General features: G+C 39.3%; 1 protein-coding gene across 2 annotated transcripts in view; it reads right to left on the reverse strand.

Moving 5' to 3' along the window:
- Positions 1-422: 422 nt before the first annotated feature.
- KIAA2012 (KIAA2012 ortholog) overlaps positions 423-23,994 on the reverse strand; it is a 108,082-nt gene continuing 84,510 nt past the window's right edge. For both annotated transcript variants that reach the window (XM_060622975.3, XM_060622976.3), the window contains 8 exons: positions 14,918-15,008; positions 11,889-12,045; positions 9,767-9,881; positions 8,008-8,345; positions 5,870-6,069; positions 5,080-5,252; positions 4,057-4,276; positions 423-1,767 (listed from right to left, as the gene is read on the reverse strand). In XM_060622975.3, coding sequence (XP_060478958.3) covers positions 1,629-1,767; positions 4,057-4,276; positions 5,080-5,252; positions 5,870-6,069; positions 8,008-8,345; positions 9,767-9,881; positions 11,889-12,045; positions 14,918-15,008 — 1,433 coding nt within the window. In that variant the 3' untranslated portion in view covers positions 423-1,628. The remainder of the gene's footprint in view (positions 1,768-4,056; positions 4,277-5,079; positions 5,253-5,869; positions 6,070-8,007; positions 8,346-9,766; positions 9,882-11,888; positions 12,046-14,917; positions 15,009-23,994) is intronic.

Here is a 23,994-nt window from a genome sequence, read left to right on the forward strand (position 1 = left end):
ATAATCTTATTTTTAGTTTATCAGATTCTTCTAAAATGCATTGCATTCTGCTATGGTTAACTTACTGATATGTGCTTATCTGGTGTAGTAGTGCTGATAAAATAGGACTTTCATAGCGACAGTTTAATAGAATATCAGATTTGGAAGGGACTTTGAATAACATTTAGTGTAGCTGCTCTACCTGGTGCTTGACTGCAACATCCTCAATTTGTAAAAGAAGGTAGAAAATAAAGTCAGTAATGGGAATTTCCCCCACAAGGATGTTTTCCTTGAGTGTTCTTTCTTCTGTTCTTGTATTATTTGACATGCTCCTTTCTCATCTGCTTAAGTATTACTGAATGACTCGAATGAATGAATGAATGTGCAAGTAGGATGGACAATTTTGAGAAATTTTGTGACATACTTAAAATTACTATGATTGATAGTGTTTTGGCCATTTAATTTATTTTTTACATAAAGCAATACAGCAAGTCAGCAATACAGACTTGAAATTAAGCTTGACATCAGGATTGTAGAAATACAGTTCCTATAGTGAGTAAATACTTTACAAGCATTGGTGAGAAATTTGAGGGAATCATCTGTAAATACTTTTTCAGTTGCAGACAGATACAGAGTAGGGCCAAAGGAAATTGTGGGAAAATTCTGGTTCAGATACTGCTTGCTCTAACATCCTTTTATAGATCTTGTAATGATCTTTCATACCTTTTGATGATAATTCTATGACAGATACTTACTACTTATTGATATTTAAAGAGATGTTAAAAATTAAGTCTATTCCTTAATAGTGTCAATATGATTTTAAAAATGGGGAAATTATGTGAGTGGTTGGATCTTAAAGGCACAGAAACAGACCCTCAAGATTTGTTAATTATCAAGTCTAGAATGGTGCTGTCCCGTAGAACTTTCTATGATGATGGAAATGTTCTACATCTGTACTGTCCAGTAAGGTAGCCAGTAGCTACATGTGGCTATTGAGCACTTGAAATGTGGCTATTGTGAATGGAAAATTGAATGTTTTAACATTGAAATAGTTATATGTGGCTACTTACAAACCAGTGCAGCTCTAGAATCTATACTTTGAGGAAGTGAGAATACCCTCACAAAACAGCTAATTTTACTCAAATGATGAACATTTATCAAGTGCTTACCTTGTTTTCAACAGGCAGCATATTTTAGATGTTTAGCCTGAAATAGATGTGATTTTGCCTTATAAAGAGTATGTATATATGAATTAACTCCTTAACCTATTCAGAATTATTTGCATTATGGAATTTCCATTTTATCAACTCTTTCAGACACATTGTGAAATCAAATACTTTGACTATCCTAAGATGATGTTAGTGTCTTACTAACTGAAATTAAACTGAATTTGCTGAAATTCAAACAAATGAAATTATTGGGCAGTTTTAGGCACTAAAGTTTCTGGATTTATGGGGTTCTACAGAACATAATGGATTTAGGTGAGTGAAGACTTTAATTATGTGTGGTGGGGAAGGGTGGTGGGAATGGAGGTCCTAGAGTGAAGCTAGGTGTGGGTTGAGGTGAACCAAATGAAATGCAACTTCATTACAGAAGTTTCTCTTTTTCTGTCACCACCTCCCAACTTACTTTTAAGGTTTCTTCTAGCTTTAAGGTTTGGGTATTTGTAGGAATTGGAAGTAAGAGAACACCCATGATCTGGAAATGTTCTGTGTCCACTGTAGGCCACTGGCTTCCTTAGAGAGTTCTTGGTGGAACTGAAGATGTTTCTTCAAAGCAGCTTTTTGCCTAGGGAGACAACCCACCCACAATCCCAGTATGATTAAGCATCTTAGAAATAGTCCCTATAAGCCAGTAGAAAAACTTTCGATTTGAGCAACCATCAGACTACTGATCTTTCATTTTAGTGGAAGATTATACTCTATTCATTTAGTAACTTTACACATGAGGTTTAGAGTTTCATGAACCTTCTCCTGGGAAAGTTAAAGGAAAGGGCAAACTCAAAGTTCTTAAACTTGTCTTGTTGGAAGGAACTCCCTTGCTTTAGAGATGAAACAGACCAGAGAAGTTAAAAGTACCTGGGCCAAAGTCACAGAAGTGAAGATGAAGTAAAGCCAGCTGGGATCAAGTTCTAACCCTTGGTGGAGTGAGACTCTACCCCTCACACACCACTTTAGTCACTAGGTTTCCTGCTTTCAGCTACTTGGACTAGCCTTACAACATTGTTTCGCTTGGTTTTGGTCTCAATACTTAAGAACCCAGTCCTGCTGCTGTGATACATGGAATACATAATTTTGAAATTGAATCAAGACTTCTCTAACGATCTGTTTTGTAGTTCACACAACAGCTGGAAAACAACAAAAAAACATCTGAGTAAAGTCCAGGAGAGGAACAACTCAGGTTAGGTGGAAAACCTCAAAATAGAATTGTTCTGGCTGCCTTCTCTTTTTGGTCCCTTAAAGAGTTTACATTCAGCTTAAGTTGTAGAAAATACATTCCAGGGAGTAAACTGTTTACAGTCAAGATTGGACTCACATGGTTTTCTGTGTTGTGCTTCTTTGCCCTTCAATTTTGATAGTTCTAAAGGGGGATGTCTATTTGTTGCTTTCACTAAGGAGTAGAAATACAAGAGAAAGCAACTATAGAAGACCTAGTTTTTAAAGAGTCAGTTGAGGGGCGCCTGGGTGGCTCAGTCAGTTGGGCGTCTGAATTCAGCTCAGGTCATGATCTCGCGGTCGGTGAGTTCAAGCCCCGCGTCGGGCTCTGGGCTGATGGCTCAGAGCCTGGAGCCTGCTTCTGATTCTGTGTCTCCCTCTCTCTCTGCCCCTCCCCCGTTCATGCTCTGTCTCTCTCTGTCCCAAAAATTAATAAAACGTTAAAAAAAAAAATTTAAAAAGTCAGTTGAGGGGCACCTGGGTGGCTCAGTTGGTTAAACGTCCACTTCTTGATTTCAGCTCAGGTCATGATTTCACAGCTCATGAGATCAAGCCATGTGTTGGGCTCTGTGCTGACAGTGCAGAGCCTGCTTGGGATTCTCTCTCTCCCTCTCTCTCTGCCCCTAACCCCCCTTGTACACATGCCCTCTCTCTAATATTTTAAAAAAGTAAACAAAAAAGTTCTTTCTTAAAAAAAAGTTGAAACCACATTTCTCAAGAAATTCTATTATCAAAGATGATGAAATGATCATTACTATTTTTAGAGAAAAGGGGGAAAATGTCATTGGCCTTTGAGAACTAACTAATTCTGTGCTATTTCTCCTAACAAGGCTCTCATGAGATCTGGTCTTAGCTTACTAATATGACCTCATCTGAAAGTATTCTTTGTGCCTTGTTCACTTCATTCCAGCCATACTGACTTTCTTTTATTCTTCCAACATGCCAGTCTCCTTCCTTTGAACCTTTGCGCTTACTGTTTGCCTGTAGAATATTTTTCTTCCCGATGTTTATGTGGCTAACTCCTTGTCATTCAGGTCTCACCTTATATCCACTTTTTCTGAGAAGTTTTGCCCTGGCTGACCAATCTAACCTAAGCCTCCTGCAATCCTATCACATGTTTAAAATGTTTTCTGTATAGCATCTGTTACTGGCTAAAAAAAATCTTTATTTTTATTTATTTGTCTCCCTGCCCCAGCACTAGAATATAAATGCCATGGGAGAAGAGACATCTGTCATGCTCACTCCTGAATTCCCAGTGGTTACAATAGGTAACCAAAAAATACCAAGGACAGTGGTTCAGAATCAGGGGTCTAAGATGTGGTCCTGGTACTGCCTCTAACACTATTGGGCCTTGATCAAGATCCTTCCCTTCTTCGGGACTCAGTTTTCTCATCTGTAAACCAGAGGGCTGAGACAGATGAAATCTAAACTCTCAGCTTCAATACAAGTTATATAAGCCATGAAGCAATTCTGTGACATTTGCAGCAAAAGAGCCTTTTGTTTTTTAGCTCTTCCAAAACATGCTTATGGAAAGTGGGAGAACTTCACTTGTCCAAAGGCAGTGCAAGTGTAGTACTAGCACCAGGGAATCAAGACCTTGAAACAATCCCCTTATGGCAACTGTTGCCCAAATAGCCCCTACCTGGCTTGTTCCTGCACCTGTTTCATAGCTTCCTCCAGGGCCAGCCTTGCTGCTTCCTCTTCCCTTTGCCTTCTCTCCTCTGCTTCCTGCTGAGCCTTCTCTTCTGCTTCCTGTTTCCTCTGCTGGTACTCTAGCCGTTCTTCTTCAGCCATTTCCATCAGGCGTTTTTGTTCTTCTGCTAACTGTATTTCCAATTCCCTCTGCCTTTGCTTCTCAGCCTCTGCAGAATAGAAAAGGGGGTAGGCTCATCAGGGGTCTCATTACTGGAGAAAACAGTTCTCTCACTGATTCCCAGGGACTCCCCGTGAGATTGTGCTGCCTACCTGCCAGCAGGCTGCCAGATCCTCTGTGGGGATCATATTGGGGTTAAATTATAAATTTAAGAGTCCTTAAGTGTCAAGCACCTACACTGTGCAATTAGTACAAAACCTTAGGGGAGAATTTTCCAGAGCCTGGGGTGCTCACAGGTGGTATGCAGATCATTGGAGAAGGGCGTCAGATCGGGGTCTGGAGAATCCGGGTGCTTACTCAGCTGGACTGACCAGCCTATAAAGAGTGTCCTCTACTGACGTTCCTTCCACTTCCTCAAAAGTGAGGCAGTAGAGATTCTACATTTAAGCACCTGAAAGCCTGCCCTGAAGCTATCCGGATGTTTTGTTTCTATCTGCTAGGGAAAGAAGCAAGGGGCAGGGCTATGTCTCCAATTTAGGCACCTCCTGAGCAATGCTGAAAGGGCAATGGGAGGGGCAGAATCCCAGTTTGGGAGATGACTGAATTGGGAGCGGGACCCAAGAGTCATTTCCACAAGTGAGTCTGTCTTAGTTTGATCTTCTAGCTCAACTCACTGCAGTCACACATATTAATCACTTTGAAAAAAAAATAGCTTATACATTTAGAGTGCTTCACACACTAGGCCTAGATAGGAATAACTCTGGGGAGATTCAAGTGAACACCCACAGTGGGATAAAAATACTTCTGCCCCAGATAGACAGGAGATGCAGATTCCTCCAGAACGTCCCTCACCAGCCCTCTCGGCTTCCTCCTGCTGCTTTTTTCTCTGCAGTTCTTGCAGTTTCCTCCGGAACTTGTCCTGTTGCTGCCGGAGTCTCTCCTGGGCCACTTGCAACTGAAGCTGCTGCTTCCTCTCCTCCTCCTCCTGCCGCTGCCGTTCTTCTTCGAGTCTCTGTTTCCTCAGCCTGAGAAAACCCACAAGATGGTCAGGGAAATGGCGGAAAGCACGGGGGCAACCTTGCGAGACTAGCTGGCAGGCAGTGCCCCTGGTGGAGGCCCTGCAGCTACAGGCCACACGGAGCATCGCATTCAGAGGACAGTGGGGTTTCTAAGGGAAGCCTGAGTAAAGAGCAGAAGCAAGAGCACAACCAGCCCGGAACCAGAAGCCTGAAGTTTCACCAGACAGCCCTGTGCTCTGGGGCTAGGGGACTTAAGTTCCCAGAGCTTCATTTTCCATTCTTACAAGATGAATCTTGAAACTCCAGTCTCACAGAAGAATATTAAATTAGATGAGTCAATGCCTCCGAGAGAATCTAGCGCAATGCAGACAGTCGTAGGGGCTCAACAAACGTTTGCTGGGCTGCGTCACCAAGCCCTCCCAGGAAGACTCTAATGGTCAGGACACCACACCTGATCTTTGGGCCAGGTTGTTCCTAGGATAACTGACGACAGAGGAAAATGAGATGTGCTGTTTTACTACTGGGCATTAGCCTCAGAACCAACTCTGTCCCTGGTGGAGGTTAACCCCGGCCTCTTCCTGCTGCCTCCTGGGGTGGCCACAGCCTCCCGCTGCTCCACCCACCGGATCTCCTCCGCACGGGCACGTTGCTCCAGCTCCAGCTCCTCCTTCATCTTCTCTGCCCTCTCCAGCTGCTCCTGCAAGAGCTGCCTCTGCTCTTCCTGCTCCCTTCTCTTCCTCTCCACCTCCAGGCGTCTCATCTCAGCCCTCTCTGCTCGCAGCCTGTCCCTGGAAGCTTCTTGCTCTCTCTTGGCGAGGAGGGTCTATGGAACCAGAGTGCTCTTTAGTGAAAGGGAGAGCGTGTCTCAAGGGTGAGCCCTCCTCCACCCCACCGGGTACGTTGTCTCTCATCAGAGATGGAGTCATTGAGTGCTTTCCCCACAGACCGCAGCCTCTGGCTTGGGCTCTGGGGTCTGACTGGCCTGGGTCCAAGTTTCTTACTTGCTTCAGGATTTGGAGGTCACAACTTAATTTCCCTGACATTGTCTTCTTCTTGGGGCTGTTACTGGGATTAATTGAATTAGTGAAAGTGCCAAAATAATGTCTGACACATCGTATGTCTGGAGTTTTCAACGCTAGCTGCACTTTATAGACACGTAAGGAGCTTTTAAAAATTACTTGAGGCCAAGGCCCCACCCACCAATTCAATGGGAATATCTAGGTGGGAGGCCTTGGTTTTAAAAAGCTTCTCAGGTGATCCTAGTGAAGCCAGGCCTGGGACCCACAGGTTCTAGATAAAGGCTATCTTACCAGGGACGGTTTTAGATATAAATGTGTTAGACTTACATTTAATCCCATGCAAACCCACTTTCTCAGTGAAAGGTTCCCTCGGTTTATGTGAAGAGTGTTTTAGCTTTCTTTTTCTCCCTATCGTCCCTGCCACAGTCAGAAGCCACAAGGGCAATTTTGAATGCAACTCTTCTATGGGAGCTCGGTGTATCCAACTTGGGGTGAAACTTCCTGGCTTTTTAGCCTATGCAGAGGCAGAACAGTACTATGGATTAACGATAAAGCTAAGAAATTCTGATTCTCTGGCAGGCTCAGGAATGTTCTACCCACAGCTTAAAATTTTCATCTGTGGTGTAGAGCAGAATTCCATAGTCCAGGCAGCTGGGAATATTGGAAACTATAAAGTCAAGATCTTTCTGAAATCCTTTTTGGAAGACCATGGATTATAAAATAAAGAAAAATATAATGATTTAAAACTGACAAGAACGCTGATTTTAGAGCCAAAGGACCTGGGTTTAAGTCTTGGCTCTATCATTTTATGGTTGTGTGGCTTCTGGAAATGGTCTCTTATCTCCAAGCCTCAGTTTCTAGGTCTCTGAAATGGGGATAACTACATCTGGCTCACAAGTGTGGATGTAAAGATTAAATGAGATTCAGCAGAGTTGTACCATACACACATGTAACTTATGTGAGTTCAACCATAGTGGTTTAGCTGTGGGTATAATTGTAGTGTCTAAAGATACTCTCTTCCCCCCTACAACAAGACCTCTAAATGCAGTTTGGCACCTTCATCTCAGTGGGAAAAACTGTGATTTATCCCAAGAGCAGAGGAAAAATTGGTTGGGTTGGTCTTATTGAGAGATGTATCTGTATGGTATTATTTTTGATTCATTGCAGGGATTTTCAAGGGTAATATTCCTTACACTGACTCAGTTTTTCTCTTAAATACCTGACATTAGAATCAAGGCTCCTGGGACAAAATTACTTTTATATGCCAAAGCACCTTGTAAAGACAGACACGTGTGTATAAACTGCCTGTGGCACAGCTGTGTGCCACAGAAAAGCAAATCAGGAAAGGAGAAATTTCCATAGCCTTTGGGAGGCAGGCAAAGATTTAGTTCCAGGCCAAGTCAGGGATATGCGTGTACTTGGCTCTGATGGCCCGAACCCACCTTTCCCTGTGACTGTGAGGCCTGTGCCAACTTCCTGCTCTTTAAGGGATGAGTATATGCTGTGGCAGTTTGGGGGCCTCACAGAATGCATCATTTCAGAGGGGCTTTGACAAATTGTGTCTTGGATCAGCTCTGGCTTCTTAAAGGGTCAGAAGGTATCAAAGTAGAACAAATAAAACCATTATGTAGTACTGCTGTTTCAACAACTGCAATATGATTTGGGGCTGTTTTTCCCACATCTGCAGTTGTACGAGTGAGAACAGAAATCTCTCTGGCCAAGCTGAGAATATTGGACCTCACCTTGGAAGGGTCATCATAGCTTCTTTCTTCTTTAGATTCCGTGTTTCTAGTGACAGGTATAGTCTGCATGGGTGATGATCTTCCATCTATAGACACTTGGCTCTCCGGAGCATCATACTTGGTGGAAAGCCAAGGGTCCTCTACAAGAGAACTGGAAGGAGAGAAACCTCTATCTGAAGTGTCTTCTATTTCCTTAGAGTTAATGATATCAGGCCCACTCAGTTCTGCTGCTATTTCCAGATTCCTTTCCTTCCGTATCCTTTTCCTTTTGGTTCTTGGATTCCTTTCTTTGGGAATTAGCCCTGATTTCTTTTCAGTCTTTGATTCCTTTGACTTTCCTGGAGGAGAATAATTGGGGAGACAGAAGTGTAGCTAAGTAAATGTGATCTCTGTATCCTTTTCAGTAGCTTTTAGACTTTAGTGTGCAATGGAATTACCTGGGGTGCAGATTACTAAGCCCCACTCCTAGAGTCGGACTCTGTAGGAACCTGCATTTTCACAAGCACTCCAAGTGTTTTGAGAAGGGTAGTGCACAGACCACCCTTTGAGAAACTGCCTTATCCTATGTGGATCAACTGTAATTCGATAGTCTTGTTACTAAAAAAGTTGTTTCACCCTGACCTATGGTAGAGGCAAGACTCTCCAGAGGAAAAACTACAGATACAGATGGAAAGTCCTGTCTCAAGAGTCTGGCTTGAGGTTGTAGCTTTGTAACCTGGCAAAGCTTAAGCCTTCCATACTCTAAGAACTCTTCCTCAATTCACCTCTGGGGACTGCAAGTATTTCTTTTTCCCAGTCCTGCCAATGCAAACCAAGTTATGGGCTACAACTATGTAAAGTCAGCAAGACTTTAAAAAGTAAATCTCAAAAATAGATTGAGCCTAGGAGATGATCCAGTGTCATCCTTTCTGACAACCTTTGATTTGTCTTCTGAATCATGTGGCCAGGAAAGAACAGGTGTAAATTTTAGGCTAAAGAAAGTTTTCAGAAGCATGGGAATATAAATTTCTAGTAAGGTGCAACACAGGGAACCAAGAAGAAAAATGGTAACTGGGGTAATAATTCAGAGCTTGTTTTATCCTTCCCCTTCCCAATGCTTTCACTGCCCAATTCTCAAATTATGGTACAGTTATTCGTTCATACAGACCATGGCAAGAGCATGTATTTGGATCCACCACTTTACTGTTTGATCTGTTTGGTGTTATGCAAGCCACTCAATCTCTGTCAAGCCTCAACCACTACATGATATAATAATAGCACTTACTTTATGGAGATGTTTTAAGGATTTCATAATGTCATATATGCAGCACTCTTAGTACAGTGGGTATTCAGTAAATAGGTGCTATTGTTATTTCCTCTCTTGATCACAGGTCTCTGGGTAACTCTGGTTTCCTCTCTCCTCTTCTCTATCTCCTAAGATACTCACATGAAGTAAGTCTGCAATACTGTCTTGGCCAAGGTAGTCAAAAAGACAGGAGAGCCAGAGCATAAGAGACTCTTAAAAACTGAGAACAAACTGAGGGTTGATGGGGGGTGGGAGGGAGGAGAGGGTAGGTGATGGGCATTGAAGAAGGCATCTTTTGGGATGAGCACTGGGTGTTGTATGGAAACCAATTTGACAATAAATTTCATATATTAAAAAAAAAGACTCAAAATTAGGTAGTTTGTCTCATTAGATTCATGATGATTCTCTGTGACACCTCTCAGCTCCCATTAGGTGTCTTTTCCTGGGTCATTCCTCAAGAGCACACTCCCTTACCAACAGAAGCCTCTGCTTTCCTGTGGACCTTTCCTTCTCTCTCCCCTTGGGGTGCCTTGGACTTGTCTGTCTTGGTTCTTTTCTTTCTCTTGTCTTTGCCAATCAACTCCATCTCCTAAAGGTGAAAAATTAAGGAAAGGACCATGATATGAGTAGGAAACAAACAAACAAAAAACCCACCAAAGGGTGATTATGTTGAACAAGACAGAATGGCTTAGAATGGAATTTCTGGGTTCCACGTGAAGCTGGAGAGCAAGTCTTAGAATGGAGCTGGTGAGGAGATCCTAAGGTTCAGCCTTTCATTTAAAACTGCTAGGTATAATGTCATAGGAGGAAAGAGGAACAGAATACACTTTATGATTGTCCCCTTCTTGGATGCTAAATCACGATCTACAGAGGTGGATCAAAGTGAAGCACTTTTCAACTTTGATAGATTGCTATTGCTACAATTAATGTTTAACTAGTTTAAATCAAAGCCAGCTTTATTCACTCTTGCATCATTTGTTAACTTTCCAGAAGTTTCTCAAGCAGATGACCACAGCCATGTCAGTCTTTACCTTTCCCTATGGGCTGGGACAACAATGGAGATTCCTCCAAAGAGAGGATGGCAGAATGGGTACCTTAGTACCTGTGATATTTTGACATAAGAAATATATATTTGTCTTCATCCCCAGTCCCTGGCACAGAATTCCTAAGACCATTGTAATTTCTGGAGCATAAATGTGAAAAGAGTGGCTTTTGTTATTCACTAACAAACCCCTTTTTTTAAAAAAAAATTTTTTTAACGTTTATTTATTTTGGGGACAGAGAGAGACAGAACATGAACAGGGGAGGGGCAGAGAGAGAGGGAGACACAGAATCTGAAACAGGCTCCAAGCTCTGAGCTGTCAGCACAGAGCCCGACGCGGGGTTCGAATTCACAGACCGTAAGATCATGACCTGAGCCGAAGTCGGATGCTTAACCGACCAAGCCACCCAGGCGCCCCACTAACAAACCCCTTTCAACCACACCTGAGATTGTATTAATGAGATGATTTTGGAAAGCACCTAAGGTGGGGGGTTGCTGGTTGCTAGGGGAACCAACCATGTTATTAGAGGTTTGGAGCTTTCAGCTCAACATTCCCAACCTCAGAGGAGGGAGAAAAGACTAGAGGTTGAGTTAAGTACCATCTGCCAATGCTTTTATCAGTCAATGGCTATGTAATGAAGCCTCCATGAAAACCTGAAGCAAAGGAGTTTGGATGGCTTCTGAGTTGGTGAACACATCCACATGCTAGGAGAGTGGCACACTTCAAACTCCATGGAGAGTGAAGCGCCTGCTTTTGGGACCTTGCCCTATGTATCTCTTCATCTGGTTGTTCCTTTGTATCCTTTAAAATACCCTTTGTGAGAGGCATCTGCCTGGTTTAGTCAGTGGAACGTGCAACTCTTGATCTTGGGGTTGTAAGTTCAAGCCCCAAGTTGGGTGTAGAAATTACTTAAAAGTGTTTAAAAAAATATCTTTTGTAATAAATCAATTATAGTAAGTAAATGTTTTTCTGAGTTTTGTGAGCCATTCTAACAAATTGTCAAAGCTGAAGAAGGGGTTGTGGGAACCCTCTATTTATAGCTTGTTGGTCAGAAGTACAGGTGACAACCTGGGACTTGTGACTAGTGTCTGAAGTTGGAGCAGTCTTGTAGGACTGAGCTTACCCTTAACCTGTGGGGTCTGTGCTAACTCCAGGTAGTGTCAGAATTGAATTGTAGGACAGACATCCCTTCCCCCATGCAAAAAAAGGACTGGATACCCAATTGGTGTCCTTTGAGCTGGAGAATTGATCGATGTGGAAAAAGACTCCATACATCTGGTGTCAGAAGTGGTGTGTGTAGGAAAACTGAAGTTTTCTATTAGCACCTTTGTAAAATTAGAAATGGGCACCCCACCCTTCAGAAGGATGCAGCCCAATGCTGGGGTTCAGGGCATGGTTTGTTAACCACAGAATGGATTTCAGCTCTCACTTGCCCCCATTGTAGGTACCCTTGTGTATATACTAAGCAAAACATACAACTGTCCATGCTACCCCTAATGAGAGCAACATCCAGGCAGGGCTTTTGGACCAAGCTGCTAGGTGTTTACACTTACATTTACGTTGGCTAGTGCCTGGTGGTTGAATGATCTTGGTTCAGTTTTCTCTTCTCTTCCTCTTGGAAGAAGAGATGTGTCTTTAGGACCCAACCTCTCTAGGGACTCATGTCCTGGGAGTCTTCTGTGTAGATGATGTACATCATAATCTCTGCCACTTTAAGAAAGAGCAAAACAACAGGACCAAACTAAAAAACAAAACAAAACAAACCCCACAAAACTAGTGGACAAGGAAAAGGAAAAGTGAACAAACATTGTTTCTGTGGCACTGTGTTGAGCATTTTACATACTTGGTCAACCCTCTTTTTCTCAACACATCCCTGAGTAAGGGAGATTAGAAATTTGAGTCTTCATTATTGGGGTTCTCTCCAGCTTAATCCTCAATTTAGGGAGCAGAAGAAATAGTTTGTCTCCCTGTGGTTGCATATCTATGCCTTTAATTGAATGACATAGGGTTATCTAACTGAAATTTCTTCTATCAAAGGCTTAGCTGAAAAATACATGACCTTTAAGAAACAGTCTTAGGCATGAACAGACACTTTTCAAAAAAAAGACATCCAAATGGCTAACAGACACATGAAAAAATGTTAAACATCACTCATCATCAGGGAAACATAAATCAAAACCACTATGAGATAGCATCTGAAACCTGTCAGAATGGCTAAAATTAGCAACTTAGGCAACAGATGTTGGTGAGGATGCAGAGAAAGGGGAACACTTTTGCACTGCTGGTGGCAATGCAAACTGGTGCAGCCACTTTGGAAAACAGTATGGAGGTCCCTCAAAAAAATTAAAAATAGAACTACCCTACAACCCAGCAATTGTACTACTAGGTATTTATCCAAAGGATACAAAAATGGTGATTCGAAGAGGCACATGCACCCCAGTGTTTATGGCAGCACTATTGACAATAGTCAAAGTATGGGAAGAGCCCAAATGTCCATTGACTGATGAATGGATAAAGAAGATGTCATGTATATATAGATGTATATGTATATACATACATACATACATACATACACACACAATGGAAAACTACTTGGCAATCAAAAAGAATGAAATCTTGCCATTTGCAACAATGTGGATGGAACTAGAGTGTATTATGCTAAGCAAAATAAGTCAGAGAAAGACAAATATCATATGATTTCATTCATATGTGGAATTTAAGATACAAAATAGATAAACATAAGGGAAGGGAAGATAAGATAAAAACAGAGAGGGAGACAAACAATGAGAGACTCCCAAATATACAGAACAAACTTATGGTTGCTGGTGGGGTGTTGGTTGGGGGAAGGGCAAGGGGCATTAAGGAGGACACTGGTTGGGATGAGCATTGGGTGTTATATGTAAATGATGAATCACTAAATTCTATTCCTGAAAAATAAATAAATAAATACATACATACATAAAATTTGATTAAAAAATAGTCTTAGGAACATGCAACTATCCATTCTTTTATGCCTTCTGAATTCTATTCTTTTTTTTTTTTTTTTTTTTTGAATTCTATTCTTGGTCAAATCTAGCCACCAAAAGGTCATGTGCTGTGTTTGTGTGATCCCTTGTAGAATTGCAGTCACTGACTATCTGCCTTGAGGATAACTGACTTATGTTCTCTGGGTAAATAGGTCACTAAGAAATAGCTATGTGGTTTCAGTAACAGCTGCAGCAGCAGCTACTGTGTGCCAAGCCTGGTTCTGGGCATTTTATTTTTTACCCAAATCAATATTTTGTTCATTGTGCTGTGCTAGTACAGGGTCTTACTATAGAAACTTGAGAAATATTTGTTGCATGAGGTAAATGGAATTTCTTGTAAACACATGGGTCTTTAAATCATTCAATGTCACTCTATAAAAACCCACAGAAGGTGTATCCTTTAGAATTTAGTGCTAGGAAAATCTTTATTTCCCTTGAGGAACAGGTATGCTGCAAATGAGAACCACAAACCTGTGTTACTACTACTACTACTACTACTACTTCTCCTCCTCCTCCTCCTTCTTTTTTTGTTTTTACATTCAGGAATCTCTGTATCAAATCTGGAAGTCTGATCTTTAGTCACAATGACTCTAATTACTTTTATTGGGTGTTGATATTCTTTTTTCTTTTCCTCTCGATTAAAGATTTTTTTTCTTTTTGGTTATCTCACTTTGGCTTTTTTTTTTTTTTTTTGTTTTTGTTTTTGCTGATGTGGTTGTTGTAAGCCATTTAAATCCATTGTGGAAGAAACTGAGGTATAAAAGTTGAAAACTGGAATTTTTCAGATAGCTGCCTCCCCCCATCAAATGCCTTTCTTTCTTTGTTCCTAGGGATCATAAATCCTTTTTGACTCAGGAGGGGATTCCTACATCAAGAGGCAGGTGAGGTCAGGTTGTCAAGTCACTGATGCTCATGGGAGGTCACAATAGGCTATAGTTCCAGCTGCCACTGCCAAATGCGGTTTAGGTGAAGTGACTGGAGCTGACTGGCCAAGCTGCTGGTTAGTGAGCTCATTGGAAGGACATAGTGAGCACATAGGAAACACTTACTACATGTTAGCAATTAGTTTTAGTATTTTTAAGTATTATTTATTTTACCCAAAGCGGAGTGAATGTGTAGAGGAGAAACCAAGTTGAATTGACAGAAATCACCTTACTAGGCATGTCTGTAGATCCCAGTTATGTAGACAAATGGAGAAAGCTGTTTCCACACTGTTAAACTTCACTTTTCACCCACCCAGCCAAAGAATATGGCTTATGTAGGAAACATGTCACAATATAATTCTCCCCAAGAATCCGTTTCTTAGACAACAATTCTGGCTGTTAGAGAATGCAGTTAGCCTGAGAATCTTCATGGTTAGAAAAAACAGAAATGAAATTAATTAAAAACAAAAATGAGGGGTCTCTGGCTGGCTCAGTCAGTAAAGCAGGCAACTCTTGATTTCAGGGTCATGAGTTCGAGCCCCATATTGGGCGTTGAGATTACTTTAAAAAGAAAAAAGAAAAAAATGAAATAAAAGTAGAGCAGTCCATATCATTACAGCTTCGAACACTTACGTCTTTTGGACAGTATCTGACTCAAAGGTCTGGATGTGATCATCCAGGGAAGCACTAGGAGGGTCAAGGTTCATATTCCTCAGCTCCTGGTCTGTGAAGACAAAGAGGATCCTTAACAGCCAAAGACAATAGACAACAATCCCAGACATGGGAAAATGTCTACCTGGTTAGTAGTCAATGACATGCAAATTAGCACAATAAAGTACGTTATGCCTAGAAAATTAGCAAATCCTGTACAAACCAGTGCTGGCACAAGGCAAGTGACATTAAAATTAGTAGACCCTTTGGGAAAGTGCTACGACAGTATGTACCAAGAACCAGAAAAATGTTCTAGTCTTTGATCAGGAATCTTACTCCTGGATATTTATCATGAAGAAATAATTCAAAAGAACAAGATTTTTGTACAAAGTTTTTATAACTTTGTTATTAATAATGAAAAATTAGAAACAACCCAACAATGGGAGATTGGGGAAGCAATTTATGATGCATTAATTTGACATTTAAAATTATGGTTTAAAAGATAAGCAACATGGAAAACATGACATAAAGAAGTAAAAATGTAAAATATAGAATATTGTGGTAGAACTCTATAAAATATGTATGTAAATGAATAAGGGCTGGAAGAGAAAACAAAAAGAAAATAATCGATTAGGAAGTTTGTATGTGTTTAAATTTTTTCTTAAAATCCTAGTGTGATTATAACATTGAAAATGAAATTGCTTAAAAAACCCCAAACATTACAACTCAATAGCAAAAAAACCCAAACAATCCAATTAAAAAATAGGCAGATAATCTAAACAGACATTTTCCAAAGAAGACATACAGATGGCTAACAGGCACATGAAAAGATGTTCAACATCACTAATTATGAGGGAAATGCTATTCAGTGAGATATCACCTCCTACCTGTTAGAATGGCTAGTATCAAAAAGACAAGAAATAAGTACTGACAAGGATGTGGGGAAAAAGGAACCCTTGTGCTCTGTTGGTAGGAATGTAAATTAGTGCAGCTTCTATGGGAAACAGTATGTAGCTTCTTCAACTACACACAAGTTAACTTCTGAGTATTTATCCAAAGAAAATGAAAACACTAATTCAAAAAGATATATGCCCTACATTCATTGCAGCCTTATTTACAATAGCCAAATATGGAAACGATCTAAGTGTCCATTGATGGATGAATGGATAAAGAAGATGTGGTATATATACAAAAAAAGCCATAAAAAAGAAGGAAATCCTACCATTTGCAACTACACGGATGGGCCTTGAGGGTATTATGCTAAATGAAATAAGTCAGAGAAAAACAAATACTGCCTGATTTCATTTATATGTGGAATCTAAAAAAAAACCTAAACGAACAAACAAAACAAAACTCATAGATACAGGGAACAGATTCGTGGTCGCCAGCAGGGAAGAGGGTTGGGAACTGAGAGAAATAGGTGAAGGGGATCAAGCAGTAAAAACTTATATATATAGGGGCGTTTGGGTGGCTCAGTCATTTGAGCATCAGGACTCCAGATTTTGGCTCAGGTCATGATATGGTTCATGGGTTCAAGCACTGCGTTGAGCTCTACGTGTTGACAGTGTAGAGCCTACTTGGGATTCTCTCTCATTCCCTCTCTCTCTGCCTTCCCCTGCTTGCTATTTCTGTCTTTCTCTCAAAATAAATAAACTTAAAAAAACCTTAGATATACAATATAAATAAGTCATGGGGACATAATGTAAAGCATGGTGACTATAGTCAATAATATTTAGCACATTTGAAAGTTGCAAAGAGTAAATCTTAAAAGTTCTCATCACAAGGAAAAAAATTTTTTGTAACTGTATGATGATTGTTGATAACTAGACTTATTGTGATCACTTTGTGGTGTATACAAATATCAAATTATTATGTTGTATACCTGAAACTAATATAATGCTACATATCTATTTTCTCTCAATTTTAAAAATTTTAATTAAAATAAAAAAATGAAAAACAAATGTTACCCTATAAGGAAGGCTTACTCAGGCTACACAGCTATCACTCTTTGCTGGACTCTCTCAAGACCAAACTGGGTAGCTCTTTATTTTTTATTTTGGGGGGGGGGGCGAGAGAGAGAGAGAGAGAGAGAGAGAGAGAGAGAGAGAGAGAGAGAGAGAGAGAGAGAGAGAGAGAGAGAGAGAGAGAGAGAGAGAGAGAATCCCAAGCAGGCTCCATGCTCAGCATGGAGCTTGACGCTGGGCTCAAGCTCATGACCCTGGGATCATGACCTGAGCCTAAATCAAGAGTCAGACACTCAATCGACTGAGCCACCTAGGCACCCCTGGGTAACTCCTTTAAAATGAGAAGAGTCCTCAGACTAAGACTTCATATTGGACTAGGCTACCTTTTATTTCACTTTAAACAATATTTTTATTATGAAAGATATATTTCATTGCAGAAAATTTGAAAAACAGAAGCACAAGGAAGAAAAAATAACTCACAATCAACACATAATTATTAGAATGACTAAAATGACTGACTCTACTTAGTATTGACAAAGAGGCAAAGGAACTAGAACTCTCATTTACTGCTAGTTGGAATGTAAGATGGAACAGTGACTTAGGAAAGTAGTTTGGCAGTTTCTTTTTTCTTTTTAATGTTTATTTATTTATTTTGAAAGAGAGTGTGACTGGGGGAGGGGTAAAGAGTTAGAGGGAGAGAGAGAATCCCAAGCAGGTTCTGTACTGCCAGCACAGAGCCTGACATGGGGCTCAATCCCACGAGCCATGAGATCATAACCTGAGCCAAAAATCAGGAGTTGGGCACTTAGCCTACTGAGCCACCAAGGTACCCCAGTTTGCCAGTTTCTTAAAAAATTAAATGTTATATATATCATATCATCCAACAATTACACTCCTGGGTATCCTACTCACGAGGAATGAGGGGCACCTGGCTGGCTCAGTTGGAAGAGTATGTGACTCTTGATCTCGGGGTTGTGAGTTTGAGCCCCATGATTGGTGTAGAGGTTCCTTAAATAAATAAGCAAACTTAAAAAAAAAAGAGGAATGAAAGCATATGTCCATATAAGGACTTGTACACAAATGTTCATAGCAGCTTTATTGGTAATAGTCAAAAACTTGAAACAGCCCAAATGTTCATCAACAGGTGAATGGATAAGCAAACTGGTGTATACATACAAAGCAATATTACTTAGCAGTAAGTAGAAATGAAGCATTAATACACTCAGCACTATGGATGAATCTCAAAAGAATTACGTGGAATGAAAGAAACCAGACCCAAAAAAGGTATATATAGTATGACTTCATTTATAGAAAATTCTAAAAATGCAAACTAATCTATAGTGACAGAAAGCATATCAATGGGGGACACTGGGAGGCTGGGGACAAGGGAGGCTGGAGTTGGAGGAGGCATGAGGAAACGTATGGGAAAGATGAATGTTTTATCTGGACTATAATGATGGTTTCATGGGTATATACATATGTCAAAACTTACCTAGTGGATCTTAAAAGTTCTCATCATAAGAAAAAACAATTGTAACTGTGTGTGGTGATGGATGTGAATTGAAGTTACTGTGGTAATCATTTTGCAACATACACATAAATCATGTTGTACACCTTAAACTAATACAATGCTATTTGTCAATTATATCTCAATAAAACTAGGAACCACCCCCAAATCATAGCAATGTTTAGTATTTCAATGAAAGAAAATCTATTGGCTGAATAATTTTATACCTTACCAAATAATTACACATCATTAAAGCCTAAGAAAAAGGAAAGTTGACTGCATTAAAATCTTTACAGGAAAAAAAAGTATTATTTAACACTTTAAAAAACTTATCTAATCATAAAATTTAAATAAGTGTAATTTATCGTATATCAATTATCCCTCAATAAATCTGCTTTAAAAAAACTTAAGAAAAAATGTTAATACAAATAAAGTGCCTAAACAGTGTTGGCACTTGGTAAAAACAAACAAGAACCAAAACACCTCACCCATGATCACTCTACTCACATACAATTAATGCAAATATTCTGGCGTATACACTTTCATGCATATATAATCTATCTATCTGGGGTGCCTGGGTGGCTCAGTCAGTTGGGCGGCTGACTTTGGCTCAGGTTGTGATCTCACGGTTTGTGGGTTCGAGCTCCGCATTGGGCTCTGTGCTGACAGCTTGGAGCCTGGAGCTGGCTTCAGATTCTTTGTCTCCCTCTCTCTCTGCCCCTCCCCTGCTCACATTCTGTGTCTCTCTCTATCTCAAGAATAAATAAACATTAAAAAAAATTAATCCATCTATACACATTTTAATAGAATTAAATATATGTATAATTTTAATTTACTTTTATGTTATTAGAATTTCCCATATAAATATTCTTAAAAATTATCATAATAAACAGCATAGCATTTCATTGTACAGATGTACCATACCTTAACCAGACATGTAACTTGTAAAATTCAGATTGTTTCAAAGTTTTTATAATTCTAAAGAACTTTGCATAACATTTCATTGAAAGGAATGTTTTTGATTATTAAAAGACCTACTCTTTGTTCACATCTATGATTATTAAAGGATATACAGTCTTTAAGGCACAATGTTGACTGCCAAATCATTCCCACCAAAATTTGTACTGATTTAACACTCTGAGAAAAATGGTCATCTATTTCTTCATTTATCACATGCTTATTAAATATTGACTACATGCTGGGAATTGTGTTAGATGCTGGAAATAGAGTGGGGAGTTGGACAGACACCCCCCTACCTGCCCCTGGTCTCAGGGAGCTTAAATTTTATTGGGGAAGATGGATATTAACACAAAATAAAAACTTTTCAAAAGGTAGACTCTAATATTCAATCCCTATTTCTCTTTGAGCAGTAGATTCCTGCATGAATTCATTTATTTTCCTCATTTTTCTTTATGTAAAGGGGTTATAACTTTAAAGAAAGATTGGAAAAGAAAAAATTCACCTGTCATCCTACCATCAATCATCTCCTTAATATGATAGTTAATCCATTTTTCAGCATTCAAAGTTGTCCATGACACCCCCACTCCTTCTCAGCCCAGAGCACCTTTGTAGTTTGGGTTTTCTTCTGCCATTCCCAAACTTTAAGGATAGCATCTCACACATCAACCTCCAGAAATAGCAGTGGGGACAAAATTGTTAATGTACAGGGTGGTTGGGGAAACTGGGAAGGTTGATTGGGGTGGTTACTTGGGATTTATTTTGTTTTGGATCATATGTAATGTTACAGAGAGTTGGAGGTGATTTAAGTATCTTCGTGATAAGAGAAATTCTGTGGAAGTTTCATTCCCTAACATGGCTGTAAAAGCTGTTTCACTGGACATTCATGGCTCATTATAGCGGTTTTGAACTCTGGGACAGGGCACTACAGGACCAGCAGAGGGCGCATTTGTATTGACCAAAAGCTGAGTTTCTACATTAGTGTAATTTCACCGTATTGATGAGAATTGAAAATTCTGGGAGATGGATCATAGAAACGAGCTCCCCTCACTCCCCAATAAAATAATCTGATATTTAGGAAATATTGGGATAAACTAAGCCAGTGCTTTGAATAATAATTTACAACTTTTAACTGCTTTAAAAAAATCTGTAAAATATTTTAAGAATGCAGAGTATAGAAAAAATACTATATATGAGTACCACCTAGCTTTGTGAAATCTTAACATTTTGCTATATCTGATTCACATTTTTTTCTAAAGAAATAAAACATTTCAGATACAGTCCAAGACTTCATTGTATAACATTTGATCTCATTTCTGTCACTCTCTCCCAGTGGTAACCGTTTTCTTAAATTTGGTATTTGTCCATTGAACACACTACTCCAAATATGGCACCTTCACATATTAAATATTTCAAGCTGAAGGAATTTGAAAAACGGCAGGTGAAGGAAGGATTCTCTGACCACCACCCCTTTCTCCCCCTGAAGCACCCCCTTCTAAGAGCCCCATTTGAGAGGTGCCCACCAGAAGTGCCACCTAGAGGAAAGAGGCATCCTTATCTCTGAAGATGGAGAAACTTCAAGAGGAATCCAAACAAACAGGCCTTGCTCAGTTTCTCCCAAATTATTATCCTTCCTTAGCCCATTCCCTTTAAGTAATATCACATTATCCCACAACTTTCCACTCGTCATCAAACCTCGTATAAAAACACTCAGGCTTGGGGTGCCTGTTGGCTCAGTCTGTGGAACATGCAACTCTTGATCTTGGGGTTGTGAGTTCAAGCCCCATGTTGGGTGTGGAGATAACTTAAAAGCTAAAAAATCTTTAAAAAAACAAAACAAACACACACACACTCAGGCTTAACCATTTCTTTGGGTCCCCATTTCCTTATGAAGTCTCCTATGTCACATAAAATTTATATTAAATAAATTTGTGTGCTTTTCTCCTCTTAAATCTGTGTCAGTTTAATTTTTTAGGCCCAGCCAGGAGACCCTAAGAGGGTCAAGGAACAGTTTTTCTTTTCCTACAGTGTCCTCAGGCATATGTTTATATCTTTGCCACATATAAATACACTTATAAATAACAGGGGCACCTGGGTAGCTCAGTCAGTTAAATGTCTGACTCTGGGTTTCAGCTCAGGTCAGGATCTCACAGCTTCATGGGTATGCGCCCCATATCAGGTTCTGTGCTGGCAGCTCGGAACCTGCTTGGGATTCTCTCTCTCCCTCCCTCTCTGCCCCTACCCCACTTGTGCTCTCTCTCTCTCAAAATAAATAAAACTTAAAAAACAACATATACTATTTTATACATTAAATCATTATATATTTTACAACTTATTTTGTTTAACATTTTAGTGATTAATTCATGATGATGCATGTAGTTTCCATTCATTTATTTTAAGTTATTGACACTATTCCATTGTATAAACATACCACAATTTAGTTATCCATTTTGTTGCCAAAGGCTGTTTTGATTATTTCCAACTTTTTGTGATTACAATGCTGTAATGAACCTTCTTGAGTGAGTCACTTTTCATACATAAAAGAGTTTCTCTGAGGTATACATGGGAATAAAATTGTTGAGTTGCAGGGTATGTGTATCTTCAATTTATTGGATATTTCCAAATTGCTCTGAATTTCTAAAACTCTGTATCCTCATCAAAAATGGGTGTTTGCAGACTTTTAAATTTTTGTTAATCTGATATATACCTGAAATGATATCTCTTTTTGTTGTAATTTCAATTTTCCTGATTAGCAGCAAGTTGACTTCTTCACATGACCACTTATTTAGGCTTCCTCATCTGTTAATTGCCTAGTCATATCTCAGGATTTTCATTGGGGTTGATTGTCTTTTCCTTCTCTATTTGCAGCGGTTCTTGCCACACTTTGGATACCAATATTTTATTGGTTTTATGCGCTATAAGATATTGTCTTATAGTCTGTGATTTGTCTTTTTTTTTCTTTTAAAAAGATTTTTAAAAATTATTATTATTTTATGTTATTTTTAAATGTTTATTCATTTTTGAAAGACAGAGAGAGACAGAGCACAAGAGGGGTGGAGCAGAGAGAGAAAGGGGGGGAACACAGAATCTGAAGGAGGCTCCAGGCTCTGAGCTGTCAGCACAGAGTCTGATGTGGGGCTTGAACCCATGAACCGTGAGATCATGACCTGAGCCGAAGTTGGATGCATAACCGACTGAGCCACCCAGGTGCCCCAAAAGATTTTATTATTTTTAAAAAATAATCTCTATACCCAACATGGGGCTCAAACTTATAACCCCAAGAGCAAGAGTTGCTTGCTCTGCCAATTAAGCCAGCCAGGCACCCCTGTGATTTGTCTTTTAACTTTGTTTTTGCTGTCTTGTCAAAAACTTTACATTTTAATATAACCTGATTTGTCAGTAATTTTCTTTATGGCTTATGTTTTGATTCAGGGGTAGGAAATTTTTTCCTTTCTCAAATTCATAAAGATATTCTTCTATATTTCTTCTAAAAAGTTTAAAATTTTTGCTTTTTCAGAAAAAAGCCTGGCTGGTTAAGTCAGAAGAGCATGAGACTCTTGATCTTGGGGTTGTGAGTTCAGGCCCCAAGTTGGGTATAGAGATAACTTAAAAAGAAAATATTAAAAAAATTTTTTTTGCTTTTTCAAGAAACACACCTGATGTGAGATAAAGATTTAAAAATTGGATAACCATTTATCTCAAAGTTATATACTGAGAAATAGCTCATTCTTTACACTTTTGCCATATGTTGTTTCCATATATGGGTGCATTTATTTCTGGATTCTCTATTCTGTCTGTCCCTAAGCCAATATCATATGGCCTTAAAGTGATTTTTGATATTTAATATTTTTGATATTTTAGTATTTGGCCTCTTTGTTTTTCTTCAAAATTCTATTGGTTATTTTTGGCCCCTTTATGAATTTTGGGATCAACTTATCATGTTCCACCAAAACCTGATTGGGGATTTAAAAAAAAATTGTAACTGCATTGAATTTATAGATTAAGTTAGGGAGAATTTTCAACCTTCCTGTTTATAAACATTACATACAACATTATATAGAATGTTATATTTATTTCAGTCTATTTTTATTTAACAAGATTTTGTAATTTCTTCAAGAAAGTCTCACATATCGTTTTTTACATTTATTTGTAGGATATATGTACCTCTATCTATACAGATATATATTTAAAAATTACATTTATCCTACCTTCCTGTATAAACTGTACCAGTGGATAACTAATAGAAGAGGAAAAGTTGTTTTGGTTTTTTTTTTGGTAGAAGTTTTCCAAGTAATAAGTGGAAAAAGAATGATAGAATTTCAGTATCACTATTTTGCAGCTTGTAATGAATGAATGTATCTGAAGCCATGGGCATCATGAAGTGACACGATGTCTCCTGGTGGAAGAGCTCAATGCCCTCCATGAAATGGTCTTCCAAAAGGAAAAACCAAACCTGAATCTGATCAATCTCTAGATCCAAGTACTAACTTACAGGGAGTATAGAAGACAGAGAAGCACGTAAAACTACACCATGAGGAAGCAATCAGCAAAATCTAGATTGTGGGAAACTCTATAGGGCAAGTGACTCAATTTCCTAAAAATAAACTAAGAGAGTTAAGAAAAGAAATGAA

This window comes from Panthera onca, chromosome C1 (assembly GCF_046562875.1).
Source record: "Panthera onca isolate mPanOnc1 chromosome C1, mPanOnc1 haplotype 2, whole genome shotgun sequence".
Taxonomy (NCBI): domain Eukaryota; kingdom Metazoa; phylum Chordata; class Mammalia; order Carnivora; family Felidae; genus Panthera; species Panthera onca.